This window comes from Camelus ferus, chromosome 25 (genome assembly GCF_009834535.1).
Source record: "Camelus ferus isolate YT-003-E chromosome 25, BCGSAC_Cfer_1.0, whole genome shotgun sequence".
Taxonomy (NCBI): Eukaryota; Metazoa; Chordata; class Mammalia; order Artiodactyla; family Camelidae; genus Camelus; species Camelus ferus.
In genome coordinates this window covers 9,244,723-9,264,378 of record NC_045720.1, presented here as the reverse complement: position 1 = coordinate 9,264,378, position 19,656 = coordinate 9,244,723, and the positions used below count along the sequence as shown (strand labels likewise).

Genomic DNA, 19,656 nt, shown 5'->3' with positions numbered 1-19,656 from the left:
AGGAAACCAAAATCCAAAATTATCAGGAACTATAAAAACTAAATTCTGTGGTAGAGCGCAGCTTGTCAGCTCTTTAAATGAAAGCTTATGGTTTCCATTTATGGAAATTATTGGGAATTATTAAAAACCATATAACTTACATCAATTTTTGAAGTTTTGGCAAATGCTCCCACTGGATGTACGTGGTCATAGAGTATTATGACGCCCACCATTACCCTCAAGCAGAATGACACTGTCTCTTCATTTGTAAATCTGCTTCGGTATTCCCTGGAGGGTAGAAAAGAGATGGATGGATGAGGCACATCACAAATTCATGAGCTGATTCAACTCTTAGTTGACGCTGAAAATTGTATCCTGTTGATATCTAAAAGGGATGCTAACACTATACTCCCACCTTCTCTGCAACGAGATTCCCAGAGAAATGAGGCGGGAGGGCGGGGGGGCAGTTATGACTTACATACATGCACCTTGGCACATTACCCTTTCTGCTTAGCAGAAATCAGACAATTCTAGAGAAATCAAAAGTAGCCCCAAAGTAAAAGTTTGGGGATTGGTGCTTTAAAAGGCTGTCATCACCAATATGACGAAAAAAGCCACCAGCTTAATAGAGCAAGTTATGTTTGCTATTTAGAGGCTAACTTGATCTACACACATTACTGTAATACTGGATTTTAATTTCCTAAAATTCTATCATATTCTTCTCTCATTTGGGAAAAAGGAAACAGAATTCTGTCTATGTTAGAAGGTAACACGGCACTGAAGAACAAGTCCAGAACCAGAATGGAGACATTCAGGCGCACGTGCGGGGTCAGCCAGCACCTGTACGTAAGTCCCTGCACTTTCCAGGACCGCGCTCCCCCGGAGGAAGAGGATGATGACGACTAGTGGCTGCCCTCTCACTTCACAGGTGTCCAGTAAGGTGAGTGCGTAACAGTGCTTTGGAAAACAAAAAGCTCCACAAACACTAGTCATCTAGTAAAACCATATATAACTCAGGGATGCGGGAGGAATTCTTTCTGCCTGCTGACAGGAAAGTCAAGCCAGAAAACACTGTGGTCTGTTACAACTGGCTTGAGAGAGAAGAGAAACCCAGAAGAGAATTCAGGTTAATTGGCAGCGGGGGCGGCAATGAGAACTAACACTGAGAGACGGGGTAAGCAGAGTAACTCTAGCCCTTCAGCAAAAAGGGAGTGAGAAAACTTACGAGAGGCACAACCAGAAGAGCTTTAAAGCTCTTCCCCTGCTCTCAAAAAAGCACCACAAAATCCCCACTCTGAAGAGTCTAAGTCAGTCTGACTGGTCTGAGGCACCTGAAAACCAACTGTGCTTTATACTTTACCAGAATTTACATTAAGCTGTCAAACTATTTTAATTTTGTTCATATGTTAGCATTACATATTGGGATATACTTATTTCCAGCTTCTAAATATGATATATTCATATCTGAGCAATCATTTCAACAGGACTGATTAAGAGAAAAAGCTCAGCAAATACTCACGGTGTTTCAAGCATGACTCTGCACACACTAGCCATGGTGCTTAGACAATCTGTGGTATTTTCTATTGGTAAGTTTTTATTCTGTAGAAGTGTATGGAGAACAAAAAAAGTAAAAGTGACAGTTATTACTTAAGAATAATTTAAAACCTAGCATAACATAAAAAATCAGCAACTTTAAAGTTTGGTTCCTACTCTTAATTTTGTCTAAAAATGCACTAGTTCTAGGTACTATTTTAGGCTCCAAGGATACAGCTATGAGCCAAGATCCTCCCTTCTCCCAAGAAGCACGCACACTATAGAGCTGAATGGAAACAACCACATGCACAGACAAGGCCTCATAAGCCACAAGGTACTGAGATTTGACCCTATGGGTACTAGGAAGTCACTGGAAACATTTTAGGCAGAGAAGGGAGGGAATGTGGCTTATATTTTAAGATTACTTGGCTGCTCTTTGGAGAAAGGACTGTACTGGATCAAGAGTGGGAGAAATAAGAATAGTAAGAGCATGAATCCAACAGTCCAGGTGAGAAGTGGGGGGCTGATCTGGAGTGGGAGGAAAAGGAAGCAAAGGGTTAAGTTTCCAGATTCAGGGTGTATTTTGCAGGGAGAGCCAGTAAGACTGCTTGATGGAGCGGATGTAGCAGAAGAGTAACAATGCAAAGAACACCTTCCTAGGCAATGCTTACCTCTGATACAAATTTTGTTGTGGCATCGCTTAAGGTTTTCAGCATGGGGGTTGCCTCAGCATAAAACAAAGACATTCGATTTGCCAATTCATTATTTACTTCATTTTCTCCTTCCGCCTGTGTGGAAAATAAGAGCACTTGGTATCAGTTCATAAATTATTAATTATAAAAGATAATCTAACACTTATTAAATTAAGTGTCAGATCCTGAAGTGTACACAATGCTTACTCTTTAAAACAGAAAGATTAAAAAATATTAAGACATTTTTAAGAAGATTAACTTCTTTAAAAATATTTTAAATGATATTAAGCAATTAAATAAAACCTTGATAGGCTGCCTACTGTATACAAGGGATCATTCTAAAAGCTACAGGACAGAAAGAAGGCTATGACACTGTACCCTGCCTCTATTAGGAGCACATAAGTATCCATGCAGCATCCAAAATAACATGCTAAGAGACAATGACAGAAAAAGAGGGTGAGGGAAAGACTAAGTTAGACTGGAAGAAACTAAAATGGACATGGAAGAGTTAGGCTTCTGCGGGTGACAGTGGGCAGATACGTAAGGTATTCCAACCAGCAGGAGGAAAGAGTATGCTTTCAAATTACTCGGTAGAGTGTAATTCAGTGGAGTCAATGTAATAAGGGGCAGCAACTAGTAGAAGATAAGCCTGGAATTTGATGTCTTGGAGGTAGAAAAGGGTATTAACAGCTTTAGATGAGGAGAAGTTAAGAGGCTAACAAGCCTAAAGAATCTAGAAGAGATGCTATGCTAGAAAAGCCAACAGGTACAGAAGCCACTGTCTCAAACAGGCGTATCAGACACAGAAGTGCTCCAAGTCCAAGACCTCACTCTCCCTTCCTGCCACTATTTCTCCTATTCAATTTCTCTCCAGGATTTTTCCATTCTAAGAATACGGGGACCAAAAACTCATAACCACTAATTCACAAAATTTTTGTGCAGTTAAAATGAGAACACAAAGAGAAATTCTGTAAACATCAATGTTATATAGACAAAAAGCAGTTTTACAGAAGATATCATGGGTGAAGGGACTGAGTGGAAAACAGGCAAGTACCATACAGTTTGCTACATTCTGCTGCATCTTCCACAGCTATGGCTGCCAATAATTACTAACTTTATTACTAGCTTCAGCTTTATGTGAATGAATGAACAAATAAAAGAATAAACTGAACAAACTGAGAACTGAATTATTATTACCACCCCTTAATTCAAAGAATTAACTTACTGGAACATTATTAATCCTCATACGACTCAATGTTCTTCTGTAATAGCTGAAATCATTCTGTATGGCAGGATTTGTCATCTGAAGAGGATATTTATGAAAGAAAAAGGTATTATGTGCTAAATGATAGTATATAAAAATTAAGTGAAAGATCTACTAAATACAGCTTTAACTAGTTAAATAATATTCCCTAATTTGTAATACCATTTTAAGAACAAAATCAGTATCACCCAAGATCACTCTTTGTACTTCAATTATATAACACTGTACACAGTCATTAACTGAACATGTAAAACTGGGCAGACTGTTTTTCAGTCATGGTCACTATACCTTCCTTCTTCTTTTCATTAATTTCAGGTAATATACCAAAAGGTTGTTTACCAAAAAATAGTATTACCAAATAAATAAAAACAAAAAGGAAAGTATAAGCACTCATTTTGGATTATTACAATAAAAGTGTGTGTGTGTGTGTGGTCAAAAGGGCAATCTTCAGACTAAAATTTTATATACAAATCATGTATGCTCAAAAGTATTAATAAAAGAGAAGAGTTGTCTATGATACAATGTTTATACAATGTTGGAGTTAGGAATCTAGCTGTTCCATTTTCTAGACAAGGTACCTGAGGCCCTGAAAAGTCAAAGGACCTGTGCCTCCTAACTGGTTACTGTGACAGAGCCTCAGTGGGACTCAGGTCTCCTGATATGCAATCCAATGCTTCTTTCTTTAACACTCACTCTTTCTAACAAAAGGACATTTATAGGTAGATAGATAGGAAGGGGAGGTGGGGGGAGAGAGAAAGGGAAGGAGGGAGGGAGGGGAGGGGTGAGGTGGGGTGGGAGAAAGCAAGGAAGAAAGAAAAAATATCTTAACATTTTTATATAAAAGAATGTTGGAAAAAACTGGGGATGAGCAGGAAAAACAATATTAGAAAAGGTCATATTGTTTCAGAGATGATTTTCAAAATTAAGTTAAATGAAGACTGAATACTGGGTAATGTGCCACTGGCTACGTATGTATCAAAAGGCCTGTATAATTTTTAAATCCAGTTTCCTATTTTTGCTAAAAACCAGCAGACATCATTCAAACACCTTTTAACAAGGTCTCCAGGCATTTCCTCCTAGTGCTTATTGGAAGACTCATGAGTTTCATACAAGGGCCAGCAAAACAATCCTACCTTGAGTTCATCAAACCGGAGTGTAAAATGAAGAATTTCTGCAAACTGTTTAGCAAGAGCCTGCTCTCGCTCTAGATGCTGGGTGGGAGAATATGGGGTACTTGTCAAGGCTCCCAGAAGACCTCTTAATGCTGCTTCTAAAGAAAAAAAAGGTTAAAATGTTATCTGTATCTCTGTGATACTTGTTTATTAAAAAGTGAGCATTTTTTAATCTATTTCAATTCCCATAAAACTTACGTCTCTTTAAAAGCCAGATTATCTAAACGTAACACTCAAACTGAATACTGTTTAACAGAATAAAAACCCTAAAGTGACTAATTCAATTTCCATAAACCCAAATTCAAAATCATGCAGAGTATGAATTTGAATTAAATTCCAGGATCAAAGGACAAATTTTATATTATTTTCACATTCTACACAGTGTTGATTTTTATGAAATGGTAACTGTTACCTACAGCTGAGTAACTTCTTCAAGTGGCACTGTGGCCACAGAGTCAAATCTGTAACATGGGTATGAATGAATTGCCAACTTTACATACTTTGAATATGCTGTTTATTTATAAACACAAACTGCTCTCTTTCAGCTATAAAAGGAAACCAAATATTCTGTTTAATAATTAGCTTCCTGAGTGTTTTGGAGCCTGGCATCTCAGGACCATAATATAGATGTTCTAATTCATTATGTAAGTAAAACTGTCCCTTTAAAACAACTGCTACTTTTGGAATGCCAGACTAGTAAATAGTGTGTATAAAAATGGAAATACTGATATTTCACTTCAAAAAAATACTGATATTACACTTCATACTAATTCAGTTACAGATTACAGAATCAGAAAACAATGCTAGATTCTATTCTTAGAAAACAAGAGCTTACAGAGTTAGATGGTGATCTGACATTAATGAATAAATGCCAGATCAATAAACAAACATTTATTAATGATAACAAATTTATGTCAGATCATCAACGTTTAAGTTAAAAAAATATCAACTCTGTTTATGAAGACCCAATTATGAACTTATACTCCATACTTATATACGCTTAACCCTAGTCTGTCAACTAACTTTTCACCATCAACTATGACATGGGCATTACAGACAGATAAACTGAGTTTCAGGAGTGTCCAAGGGTGAAGCTCGTAAATGCTCAGTGTTCCTGATTTCACAGCCATATTCCTTCCACCATAATAAACTGTTTCTCAAATAAAGCAACTTTCTAATTAGCCATCTATAACCCTATAAAAGATTAATTTACTGATTACTACTAATAGTAAGCACTCCTTATGTGTCTATTATGTGCCAGGTACTCAGCTAGACATTTCACAGACATTACCTGTAATCCACATGGCAACTCCAAATGACAGTTTTTATCTTTTTTTATAATAAGTCAGAAAATGTATTCACAGTCTAATATGTGCCAGGCGCTGGAGAAACAGAGATGAAGATACTCATGCCCTGCGCCCACACAGAACCTAGTTATATAGAGAACGCAGACAACTTACTACAGCTGGGATATGTATCAAGAAGGAGAAGTACACGGCACTGTGGAAAGGCCTGACAATGGGACCTTACCTAGTTGAAGACTCAGGAAAAGGTCTTCCTGAGTAAGCGACATCTGGGCTGAGACTGGCGCATGCACTATGGATGAGCAAGAGTTTGCACACAGACAGGGCAGGGAGCCAGGTCCTGAACGGAGAAGAGCGTGGCAGCAGAGAAACTGCAAGACCAATGCAGGTGGAACAGAGAGGCAAGAAGGAAAGTAACCGAAGACTAAACAGGCACATGATCTGTGTGCCATATTAAGCCCCCTGGCCTTGTCACTCTGATGTCCCTGGAGAAACCATTTAAGCAGGGTAGTGACATCAGACTGGCATTTAAAAACTCCACTGTATCCGCAGTGTAGAGAGTGGACTGTGGGAGTATAGATGGCTTACAGAGGTGCAAGAGTGGGTGTGAAGATCAATTAAAAGGAAAAAAATTGGCTATTTTGAAAAATTGATTACTTCTCCCAATATTCATCCCATGTATCGGCATTAATGTAAGTGGAAAACAAATCTGAGAGATGTGCAAACTGGAAAAACTATTTTAAAAACAAAAAGAGCTGTTAAAGAAAGAAAGAAATTTGCATTTCCTAGATTTAACAAGTCTCAGGGTTAACTTCAGCTTTCAAAGTGCTCTACCCCTTTGGGGAATGGGAGACACTCCCCACCCCCACACCCAGAGGTGGAATTGGGTCACATGGCTGAGCTGGGGCAGCCAATGACTGCAGCTGGAGAACTATCCAGGGAGGGCTGAAGCCCTCAACAGCAGCTCTATCATAGAAAAGAAACTCAAGATGACAAGGTTGCTTATTTGCCTCCAAAGCAGATAATCAGCCTGGGGTCCTCTGCTGATACAAGCCAGTCCTGCCAGACTATAATGCCCTGCGACAAGACGGGAATCAGAGACAGAGGTCCCAGAAGGTGGCTCAGAGGTCTCTGGCTGAGCTGAAAAGACAGGGAGGTCAAAGAAGAGGTCGTCTAGGAATGGGTCTCTCTGATGAAGCTCCTAAAAGAAAACCATGTGGTCATGATTCTTACAAAAGGTAGATGACAAGGAGGAAATCAGCGGGCTACTTAAGTCCTAATTCTGGCAGAAGTTAGCTGGTAGACCAGTGCAGAAGCCAAAGCTACTTAAGAAGGCTGCAAGGAAGAATTGAGAGGGAAAAATAACAGATGAGTCCACAAAGTAGACCAAGAAAGAGAAACAAATGGATGGATGACTGAGAAGAGAGGACTCCCTTCGAGACAAGAGCCATTTATTTTCACCAACTGCCTTCCACCAACTATCAAAGACCAGTCCTTGAATCCTCAGAAGATCCGTGGGGGGATTTGAGACAGCCAAGAGATATGACAACAATTATTGTGGGCACCTTAGAACCTTCTGAATAGATGTCGATAAATTTAGCCCAGTGAAAAGGAGTCAGCGTGTTGGCTAGACTCTTATCATTATGACCTCCGGAGGTGACCCCTACAAGCCCTTGGACCAGGAGGAAGACTGAGGAGACACAAAGCAGTTTGTCAACCATCTGATCACACAACCTTCCCTCAGGCAGCTGCGTCCACCGAGAAAGGCCTCAGACTGAAACAGGCAAGTACAAGATGTTTCCCAAGCCAGCAAGGTTAAACCCTTCCAAATTAGTCAAGTGATCCCTTCCTCGTCCCTCTACAGGTATGCAAACCACCAAGGGGTCAGGGTCCCTCTCCTGGAGTACACCGGTGGTTTATCTGTAGTGCTTGAGCCATGCAACCCTCTCCTTGGGATTCTGAAGGACCACGTGCCACTTGGTAACTGTGCGGTGCTCTCTGTGCTGTCTGTGGTGTTCAGCCTCATCTCTCGGTCAACAGTGAGGTAGAAAGAGAAGAGACAAGAGGTTAAGTGGACTTAAAGCAGAGGGCTCAATGGACGGAGGTCCAGATAGGATACTGAAGCTCAGAGAATTGAATGATGTAACCAAGACCACACAGCTAATAACAGCAAACACCAGAATTCAAAGATAGGCCATTATCCCTCCCAAGACTAAAATCCATTATTATTGCTTCTCCTAAATACCCAACACGTATTTGAAATATCAGATGTACGAATTCATTAATCCATCACTCATTCGCTCATTGATCACTGAGCTCCCATCACATGCAAGGAAGGATATACATCCTGTCAGCAAGGAAACTGGAAACATTATGAACGAGGTTACTGGCCAAGAGATGAGGAGCAAACCACCAGAACTCAAATTTGTACTTTGCTCACCCCTTCAGAAGCCCCTCGACGACAGCAATGAAGGTTCAAGGCTCCCACATGACAGAATAAAAACTGATAGCTTTTCGCTATTACCTGTGTTACTATACCGTCTGCTGGAACACAGCACCTGTGCCGAAACACACACCACGAGCCCAATTTAACTTCAGTAGTTAAAATACGAGAAAACATGTAAGCCTGACTGGTTTGGCCTATTTTACAAGTATTCTTTCTTTTCACTGGCAGATGCTGAGAGACGAAGATGAGCTACAGCATGACCCGAGCAGCATCTAAAGCAATTTAACTTCAAAAGCTGCTAGGAACTAGCAACCAAGAAAAACTGAGTAGAAGTGAAGGTAGCAAGATGAGAAGACCTAGGCTCTCTGAAGTTACAAAGTTACATAGATAACTGACGGAAAGAACTGACTGTCCTGCTTGGGAAAATAATTTGTAGTTCTTATTTCTAGTAAGAAAAGGATAATTTACACAAACATTTCTATTTTAACTATTATTTGCCCTTGCATTTAACAGTGTGTATTGCATATAAGGAAAAATAGCAATTCTCTTACTCTTTTAAAAATAAAGACTTTAAAAAAAAACGGAACTTCAACTTTAAAGTAGAGGTTGCAAATACAAATAGCCAAGTAGCTAATATAAAGGCATAAAGAGAGCAAGATATAAAACCCTAGGATGTAGTAGGGACCTACTGCAAACCACAAAGCACATACCCTAACTAGTGGACACAGAGTGGGTCTGCCACCTAGCTTCACCTACTGAGAGGCAGATCAATGGATTAATTGTTGCCTAACCTAGTGATTTCTCCAAAGCAACCAAAGAATTACAACACACACACACACACACACACACATACACACAAAATACAAATATTTTAAAACTTGGCAACTAATAAGGAATTTTTTAAAAAACTTGTGGGTCAAAAAATCACATCTTAGGTCTACATTTAGCATATGAGCCCCAAGTTGACTTCTACATTATAGTACTGGTTTCCTTATGAAATTGTATGTACTCACTTAGAATACATAACATATTTATATGACTAAAAAATCAAAACTATATAAAAACGTGTCAAAAACTTAAATTCAACTGTTTCAAATTTATAACACATCTATACTACTCCTCCTCTATGCTTACAATTTCACAAAATAAAGCTCTTCCAATTTACATCTTTCAGATTACACAAGCAGCTAAACAGCTAAGTCTTACCTGCTCTGCCTCTTCCTTCTCCAAGAAAAAGAAATCCAATTTGCTTACTCATTAAATTAAAGGGACAATTCTGATCTCTGAATAATTTTTCCCATTCAAGGGAAAAAGCAGATGGTTTTGAATTCTTTTTACTTAATAACTCCCTAGATAACTTTAACATTAGCCTCCTATTTCTCATCTTGTACAGTTTTAGGTACATGAATTGATCATAATTAGCAATGATCTTAAGAACATAAAAATCTAAATAACCCAAGAGCCTGAGGATGAATTGCCACGTATGGAATAGGATTTGCTAGTGAGCTGGAGAGAAATTCTACCAAGTGGTTTCTCATTATAGGCATAATAGGACCCTTAAAGCTGCAAAAATTCAGAGATTTCCCTATGGAAGTTATAATTTATTAAGGAAAATGGTCTAGATAAATTTAAGATCTGGATTGAAAGGGATGATAAAAAGATCATGCTGTTATCTTGTAACAAGCTTGTGTTACCTATGTAACATGTAAATTTAGTAATGTGAACATAGAATACTGTAAATAACTTCTAATATCAATAATTGTCTTTTTCATTAGGGAAGTCATAATGACAAAACTTTCAACTTACCTAACCTCTGAGAAAATTCATAAAATTTCTTTAATTTGCCTACTAGTGGAACAACTGCACCCCACGCCTTCTCTTGTAACTTCTCATCTGCTGGATGCTGGATTGCCTTCAAAATTCAGAGAATGAAAATAGTTAGACTTTGTTAAAAAATCACAACAGTATTATTTTTACATTAAAATACAAGCTTTGGCAAACACAGGAAACTCTGGTATAATCTATGAAATTCAGAATAATGGAGACCCAGGAATGCTGAGAGTGGCCTTCTCAACTCCATGGATACTTTAAACCTATTATAATACATTTTTTGTTACCCCCGCAATGGATTAGAGTGGAATAAAAAGTGACACAATGTATGCTTGTTAAATATATTATGCCTTGATACCTTTTAGAGCCACAAAAAGGAAACATTTCCCAGATCACAGACAGGCTTTTTAAGAAATTCTTAGTCTTAAGGATTATTTTAGTGCAATAAAAGGAAACCAAGAAAGTAAGATTCCCAACTCTGGGAAAGGGTTAATAAACTTTCAGTAATTCAAATTTCAGGGTGAAAATCAGCTTTAAAAAAGGTAACAAACACTTAAGAAACTAAATCAACCTGAAAAAATGTGATTTGGAAATTGTCACTTATCCCCACCCTATAAATAAAATCCTATTCTGGAATCTAAGTTTACTTAGGTTTTTCTGAATAAGGTGAAAAACTATAGTTTCAAATGTGAAAGGGGACAAAATAAAATATAATCTAGAGACTAACATAAACATGAATATGATCTGTGACCAGCCTTTCAAACCGTCAGGCAATCATTTGTAAATACAGAGGGTTATTTCCAAAGAACTTAATTTTCTTCCTTTCATCTTCTTTTTGCTTATAGATGCTTTTCTTAATCTTTTGTTCCTTGATTTGCTTTCTCTAACATCTTCAAACAAGCTAAACATACCATCTGAGGTGAAACACATAACTACCACCTGTTTATAATAAAATCAGAAGGTAATGGCACGTTTAGATTTTCCCAAGACGCTAGTACTCTGACTCCATCCAAACAAAACCAAAAATAAGAAAGCAAAATAAAACTGAAACCAGATAGATTTAGAGAAAACTTTAGATACATTTGCTACAAACTAAGTAAATGGGCTATATATTGTTTAAGCAATTTGCTTTATAACCTTGCCACTATATTCAAACTTTCTTGACTTTTTTTAAATATAAACAAATAGGAGTCTGAAGTGAGTTCTACCTAGGACTATCTAGAAATACTGTAATGTTAAAAGGAAACCTGACATTATAATATGTGACAGTTCTTATTTCACATTATATTAACATAAATATTTCAAAGAGGCCGTGATATTATCCTGATGTGTACAAAGAAATCTTTTTAGACTCAAGCCCAGTCTCAATGGTTTTATATCAAGAAGTAAAAATTAGTTTATTTTATTTATTATTTGGGAAATAAGCAAACATAAAATTTTTAATTTATTTTCTTCTCTTCAGAAGCCTATCCAACCTTTCTTGCAAGGATCTAAATAGGATTTTCTAAATATCAGCTCATTCTCATAATATTAAAATGCTCCAGCAAATGTCACCAATTTTCATAACTGAATAGAGTTAACTATTTCCCTGGCCCTGCCTTGACTGGATGCAGAACTAAGACACTGGCTGCTCTTTTATGACAACATTTTATGGTTCTCCTTACAATTCTGATTCTTTCTCCTTTCAAGTCAGTTTTACTACTGTTAGGTAACACTTCTGGTAGAGCACCCATCATAGCCTAATATGCAAAAGGACACTCTAAAATGTCAATGGTTACGCTGTTATGGAGGAAGTATTATAATTCTCATTTTCAAAAATGTTAAAATTGTTATGGACATAAAACATTAGCAGGAAGTTACTTCCCTCTCTAGTGGTTCATTCTAGAGAATAAGCTTTATTTATTCAATAGATTCTATCCTGAATTTTATTCTATTTTAGAGTCACGTTTAATAAAGTGCTGTTTAAACAAATATATATATATATATATATATATGTAATCCACATCATTAGTACAGTAGCAATAACAGTCAACTCTCAGTCTGTGTGTCAGGTTCTATATATCTTTGCTGATGGATTCTCCAACTTTATCCTCAGAACTCTGAATTGCTTCCACATTTTTGCTGCCATGAATAAGGTGGCCACAAAGGTTTTTTACCTTCCTCTTGAATGACAGTCTTTTGGAGAATATTTTTTGAAATCTAAGTACCTGGTAAAAGAGTACAACTACTTTTACAGATCTGATTTTACACCTTGCCAAACTGACCTCCAAAAACACAACCATTTTACAATACCCACTTACGTTGATTAAGATTACCTGTTTCTCCATAAATCAGTATTAAACTTTTAACAGTTTATTACTGTATGCAGTAAAACTGCATGACAGTGATGGGTATTTCGTATTGTAAATCTGAACATTTCACCTAGTGTGTGTCTTCTCATAGGTAGAATGATTATTTTACTAAGTCAATTAAGTCTTCACATTGACCTATGGCAGTTTTGGTCATTATATCTGTTCTTTATGTATTTAGTATGTATTCAGCTTTTATTTCTACCTTCCTTTCTTAATTTAAATTGTTCTTCCACTATTCAGAAATCTTTCCTGCTTATATCCAAACATCAACATACATTCCTTCTCAGGGAGGATTTCTTCAACTGCTTGAATAGTTATTATGCATTTATTTCCCATCTACAGAAGATTTAAATACTATTTAAAGAGTTTTCTGGCTTACATATTTTATATCTATTTTTAAATATTTACCTATATCTCTGTCCTTAAATTTTTTTTTAAACCAAACTGTTTAATAACAGTACGTTTCCAATAAGTCTCAAAGCCTGGTAAGATAAGTCTCTATTGCCTTTTTATTCTTCCTTTATATTTAAGTGATCTTCAGTTTTATTTTTCTATATAAACTTTTTTGACTTTTTAACTATGAGACATTTATCAGCTTTCCCATATGACCAACCAGGGACTAATACTATGAGTGAACTGTATATGGCTACATTTGTAACTCCTCAGGGAAACACAGCACTGCTGAGTGACGCAGCATCCTACGGAGAAGTTCAGTCTTCGGTCACAGCGTTAAGAGCTTCTGGTTTCACAGCCCTATCAGCCTTCTTTGAAACAATCAATATATAAACTTTTCTGTCATTTTACTCTCTTCTAGATGATTACAACTGACTATCAATATGCACTCAATTAAGTCAATATAAAGACTGTGGGGAAACCCTATTTTTAACTGTAGTGAGCTTTCCCACACTGAAGCAGAGTAATCCTTCCACTAGGAAGTTTAAAAAAAAAAAACCCTAAGAGTTCTACCCTGAAAAAAATATATATCAAATAGGTAATGGTTGTTGTCTCTACAATGAATGAGATTTTTGTCTTTATTGTTCGTGGGAGATAACTATAACCAGTTGGTAAGAACTCAGTTACAAAACAAACTTTAAAGAAGCTTAATGATGCAACTAATATAATTTACAGCACTAACAATCAACCAGGAGACACTATGAAACATTTTAGAACAACTTGTGAATTGGTGTGACCTATAGGGAAAGAAGAATTTATCAGTTAATTAAGATCCTGCTTAATTATTTAAATCTTCCACTTCCATAAATACTTGATTTTTCAAAATATGTTCAGAGAAATCACAGAAATGGTTACATGCTTTCATTTACTGAAATCTTAAGGTTTTACTCAAACTATTGATAACTGGCAAGATTAGTCTAAAGCTCTTGCGTTTATTTCTTCAACAGTTACTAACTGCTTACTAAGCACTGTACTAGGTGTACAAAAATAAATAAGAAACCAGGTGTGTCCTCCTCAAGCTAGAGGTGCTGTAGTGAAGATATAAACATCACATACAAATGGCTTTAAAAAAAGTGACAGCTACCATGAAAGAAACACACAAAATGCTCAGGGCAAAAGAGCACAGGGAAGTAGATTATTGGGGCTTTGAAGAAAGGACAGGTATTAAACAGGAAAAGAAAAAAGGGCATGTTCCAGACCCCCCCCCCAAAAAAAAACAAGGAACTGTACATGTGCAAACATTCAGGAAACAAGCAGTCCAGGGTGGGAGAGGTAAAAAACGGAATTCAAGGGGGAGAGTATAGCTCAGGGGCAGAACACGTGTTCAGCATGCACGAGGTCCTGGGTTCAATGCCCAGTACCTCCATATAAATAAATAAATAACCTAATTACCTCCCTCCCCCCGTCAAAAAAAACCCCCACAAAATTCACATTCTAATTTCCCTCAGTTAATGATACCACCAACTACTAATCTAGAAAGCATGGAGTCATTTAACTCGAAGCTTCTCTTTTACATTAAACATCCAGTCAATCACCCAAACCTGTGGCCCCTTTGGCCAAAACACTTAATAAATTATCATCTTCAGGTGTCTGCACTTAATTCTTCCTTCACTAGTACTCCAAATATCATCAGAGGAAGCAAGTTTGATACAGACTATAAACCTAATAGATCGATCCTTGATAATCTCCGCACTAATTACTTACATAGAAGAAGGATAGAAACAGAAGGGCGAGGGGGGGGGGAATGAAGTAATAAAGTGTGAACTATGCCTTCAGGTAATGCAATAAAGAGAAGAAGAGAATGTCCAGAGGCAAGGGAGTTTCTTTGGGTAGCACAGAACATCTGAGAATATGCACATGCTGCGGGGAAGAAGTCAACAAAAGAAGCAAAGAAAGAAGATGTCATTTAGAGAAAGAAATTAAGAGGCACATTCCAGACGAGGGTAGAGAACAAAGACAGAGAAGAGAAGTTAGTCTTGGTAAGAAGAAGGAACACAGCTTCTTCTGAAAAAACACGAGAAATGGAAAAAAGAGATGGATGGAAACCTGGGTAAGTTTAGAGGTTTGGGAGATCAAAGTTGAGGGAGACCACACCAGATATTCGTTCTGTGGTGTAAAGTCATCAGATAGAGTTGGGGAGCTCCAGACCGTAAGGATGGTATCAGCTTTCTCCTAAGAAGCTTAGGAGGAGCAGAAAAACAGACTGGAAGAACAAAAAAGCCACAGGAAGTATGATGCTCTCTCCTCCCTTCCAGAAACAGTATGAATAGCCCCTATGGATACGGTAAATTTTAAGTGTTAGAGTAAACCAAAAGTAAATAAAACTTTGTCTAATATACATAAATTACATATTTATAGAATCATACTTTCCTTTTATCCTTATATCACTGCAACGACTTCTGAAATAATGCAAGTGATCTTCCCTGAAACAGAATACTTAATATGCAACTAGACAATTCTAAAGTATAGCAAACAATAAGGACTAAAAAGAAGAGGAACATGGTAAATTTTAGTTGATTGGAAAATGCATAAAAATGCTTTACCTCTCGTATTTCATGGCCAGCTCCTCTGTATGATTGCAAGTCCTCCAAGATGCCTTCTGCATCTTTTAGTACTACATTCACCTGATTATAAATTTCCTTCTCAGACTCTGTAGGCTGGGCATCTAAATAGCAGGAAAGCACAAGAAAATTTACATTCACATGATTTTTTTTTTTAGTACATGTATAACAGTGCTAAGCAATCAATAATCCAGTTTTCTAAAGATGACTAAGATCTTTTTCAAGTTAACTTTGCACACATAGAAAAATTTGATAATTTTTCTGTAGTTCTTTATTTGAATAACTAGCCTCAAATTTATAAATATCACAAAGAAGCAAGGGAACACCAAACATTATTATTTAAGTTACAAATCATGACATGGTATATTAAACAAACCTGAGAATTATAATTCAAAATTTAAATTGAGTGTTAGTAAGCACTGTTTCTACTAGATTCATCACTATCAGTAATGACTGTAAGTGTATGAGTAATGATCTATTTCAGTGTAACAGAAATGAAAGGCCTACTAATAAATCTTGCTCATCTATGGTTTAAGACATAAACTATATTCCTATAAAGTTCACTTTAATGACTGAGCTTTGATACAAAAAATTAGAAACTGTTTTTAAAATATACTTTTTAGACGATCTCCTTTTCTAGAGACTTTATATTCTGTACTAATGAACTTCTCTGCTGATGAACAAAAGGTCCAGATTCCTGTGCAGAGGAGTTCAAATCATGAAACTGTTCCAGAATTACTCAGCTGCTGAAAACTAGATAATTTAAGCTATAATATCATCTATCACATAAAATTTTGAAATACTAAAGCAAAAACTGAGTTCCTATATATTTGGGGCTGAGTGAGAGAAAAATGAAGAAAGAATTATACTTATAAAAAGCACAATCAGGAACAAACATACGGGCATTTCCACCACCTGTGGTGTTAGCCACAAAACATGTTAATAGATGACTAAATATGGATTTCTCTGTTAGACTCGAGGTAACAAAAATCCTATTTTTAACACCTTGATCATTTGCTTCTCTGAGGATAAATCTTTTTCATCCAGTATATTTGATTCTTTTTTTGGGCAGGAGAGAACAATGGATGGTCTGTGAGGAACCTGAGTTTTTCTTAAATCTCTCCAACAAGACCACATTCAGTACTACAGATACGGCATAAAGCACTTAAATGATAAACATTATGATTACTATGTTTTAGAGAGCAATTGTGGTGTCAGAATTCCTCCATGCTGAAATTTTCTCTTAAGCACTAGATGGAGGCAGATCAAATTTATAATATGAATTAAGGATATTTCTGGTATTATTCTGTTTACCAATCATAAAACTAGTACCTGCACACACTTCACCTCCCCACAAATACACAACAATCTATTTATTCCTTTCCTTAGAAAATTTTTTAAAACTTAGTTTACACATGAAACTAGGAGTCTAGATGCCTAGAACCTATAACTTTATTTTGCACTTGGGGCAAATCATAATTCAGTTCCATCTATTAAGCTTAACAACTAGTCAAAAATATATCATATATTTTTAAACCAAAAGTTATAGTACCAAATTTTAATTTCAACATACTTAAGACAGTACTACAGCAACAGTAAGTAACATTCACAGGCAGAGCCAACTTAAGGATTTGTGTTCTATTATCTGTTCCCTTATTTTTCAAATTTCCTTTCAGAAATGTATTTTTTCTAATGAAAATGCTATGACAAAATAATTACACAACAGGAGCCAACTGAAAAAGTAAAGACTCTGTATATGTCCAAAGCTATAATAGTATTACTAGGAGCAAATACTGACACTGTAGCTAAATAATTTCTTCAATTAGTTTGTCATTTAGCAGTAATGTTTTTTCACATTTAGCCAGACCATATTCTCCAAAGTCACAGACACACACTAAAAAAAAGTACAGTTCATAACTTTTATACTTACACCAGATGCAGTAGAGAAAAATAGTTTCACATGCAAAAACAGCAGTTTTACACTTTTTCATATGGAATTGTGAAACTACGGACATAACATCAATATAGACACATATCATAGTTTGAATTCATGAAGTGGGAATTCATGACAAAGGACAATATCTTGACTATAATATATTAAAAGATATTTGTGATGTTTGAAAATACTAAACTAGGTATTTTGGGTGTGGTGACTAGCTATTAACAGAAAAATAGGACACTGAGAATTACATACAAAAGAAACATTATAAAGTAGATTTAAATAGACCTTGGAAGTGGTTAATAATTATTAAAGGTATAATAAGTAAAAGAAATTTAAAAATAAAGGAGAAGATTCCAGTTTCCCCTAAGAGTGGAAAAAATACCCAGCACCACACTGATTAAACATTTTTTTAGACTGTCACAGGAAAGTCACATTTATAATTTCATAATAATAGAAAGCTGCTGAAGACTGCTGTAGAAATGAAGACAAACAGAAAATAGCAGACAGGTAAGCACTACTTTACTGATAGCAAGTCATGCAAAAGGGTGAAATACTAGGGAGGGTAAAAGACTGTATAAAATAAAGCATTTTTTCCAAAAATGGTATCGTATAATGCAACCAAGACTTGTCACTTTGATTTTTCATAGCAAACAATGAAAAATTTTATTACTCAAAGAAAAACATATCACTTAGCCAGCTAACAAAAGGACATTCAATTGCAAAAGTATCTCCTACTGAGAGTAGGCACAGTGATTACTCAACAAGCTTAGTTTTAAAAGCTGTTCAAGGGAAATTAAAGCATGTTTCAGTTGCTCTTATTATTTGAAGGCAAAATTAATTATTTTAATAATTTCACACCAGTTTCCTATAGAAGAGTCACTGAAAATATTTGCTAAAATTGAAGTTGTTATGGTATAAAAGGAGCAAAAATCAGCTACAAAAAAAGTCACATAAAATTATAATTATGATAAGGGGTCTTTCTGCTTTAATCTTGCATTCATTCATTCAGTAAATACTTACAATCTATCTCCACAAGTTTCAACGAGGCAGGGACTTCAATGTACAGTACATACCACTGTACAGTATATAAACTCAGAACCTAGCAGATTTTCCGTAATAAATATTTGTTGAATTAATGAGAAGGTACAGAGATATAAATATGCCTCCAGAATGAGTTAAAGGAGGCTATTATGTATTTTTATCTATAAACAAATATAACCCAACATCATTTATACAAATAAATATCAGAAAAGGCCACTAGAATAAAGATATTTCAAAGTACGGGGCAAAAGCAACTGAAAATATATGAGGTAAAATTTAAAAATAAAGTTAGACTAAAAGAGTGGGTATTATCAGTATTTTTAATGGGGGGGGACAGGTAACACAAAAGACACAAGAATCAGAAGAAATGTATGACTAAATGGAAAGGCACTATAACAGAGAATCAGAGAAAGTTAAGATTCTATTTCTCACTTACAAATGACCACCTATATTTACCCTATTTTGGTCTACCTGGAGGTAAGTGAATCAAGGTTAACAATGAATACTGAACTTCTATGATGTACAAAAGCACTACACTAAGGTTGAGAAGGGACATAAAAATAAATAGAAGTCCCTTTTCTCTCAAGAAACAATTTAGTGAGCTAACAGTAGTTAGTCAGGCTAAAGATCTGTCATCAGAATGAGCTATTAATTAACAATGTTGTTATGAAATAAGAAACTCCAAGGACTAGAAGAGGCTGTTCAGGCCCCAATTCAGCACTTTTCATATGTCATCATTAGCATAACCGTCACCAAATTGTATGGGGCGATTCTGGGCTTACATCATAATTAAACCATTATTCTTCAAAGTATATAGGTATAGTATCATTTAAGAAAAAGATCCTCTTCCTAGTACCTGAAGTAGATAACAATGTTTCACTGAACACAGGGTGTCATTTCATGCTTTATGGCTTTTTTACATATTGTTCCTTCTTTCTACAACATCCTTCACTAAATTAGTCTGAAACATTCTAATTCCCCCTCTACAACCCAGCTCAAATGTCACCACCAGAAAGTCTACCATCATGCCCAATCTTCTCACAGCTAGGTAAAGTTAATCCCCTTCCTGACCTATACCTTGAATGATG

At 36.1% G+C, this 19,656-nt stretch overlaps 1 protein-coding gene and 1 non-coding gene across 14 annotated transcripts in view; both read right to left on the bottom strand.

Annotated features, from left to right (window-relative positions):
* Positions 1-19,656, bottom strand: part of CYRIB (CYFIP related Rac1 interactor B) — a 135,354-nt gene that overhangs the window by 6,721 nt on the left and 108,977 nt on the right. For all 13 annotated transcript variants that reach the window (XR_004315261.1, XM_032468135.1, XM_014563012.2 and 10 more), the window contains 7 exons: positions 15,568-15,689; positions 10,197-10,302; positions 4,602-4,738; positions 3,430-3,507; positions 2,184-2,300; positions 1,499-1,578; positions 141-267 (listed from right to left, as the gene is read on the bottom strand). Coding sequence is in view for 12 of the 13 variants with exons in the window: in XM_032468135.1 (XP_032324026.1) it covers positions 141-267; positions 1,499-1,578; positions 2,184-2,300; positions 3,430-3,507; positions 4,602-4,738; positions 10,197-10,302; positions 15,568-15,689 (767 nt within the window). In the remaining variant the exon portion in view is untranslated. The remainder of the gene's footprint in view (positions 1-140; positions 268-1,498; positions 1,579-2,183; positions 2,301-3,429; positions 3,508-4,601; positions 4,739-10,196; positions 10,303-15,567; positions 15,690-19,656) is intronic.
* On the bottom strand, positions 13,222-13,349 carry LOC116659929. Its single transcript, XR_004315301.1, has one exon. It is a non-coding gene; the product is annotated as a small nucleolar RNA SNORA25 (small nucleolar RNA).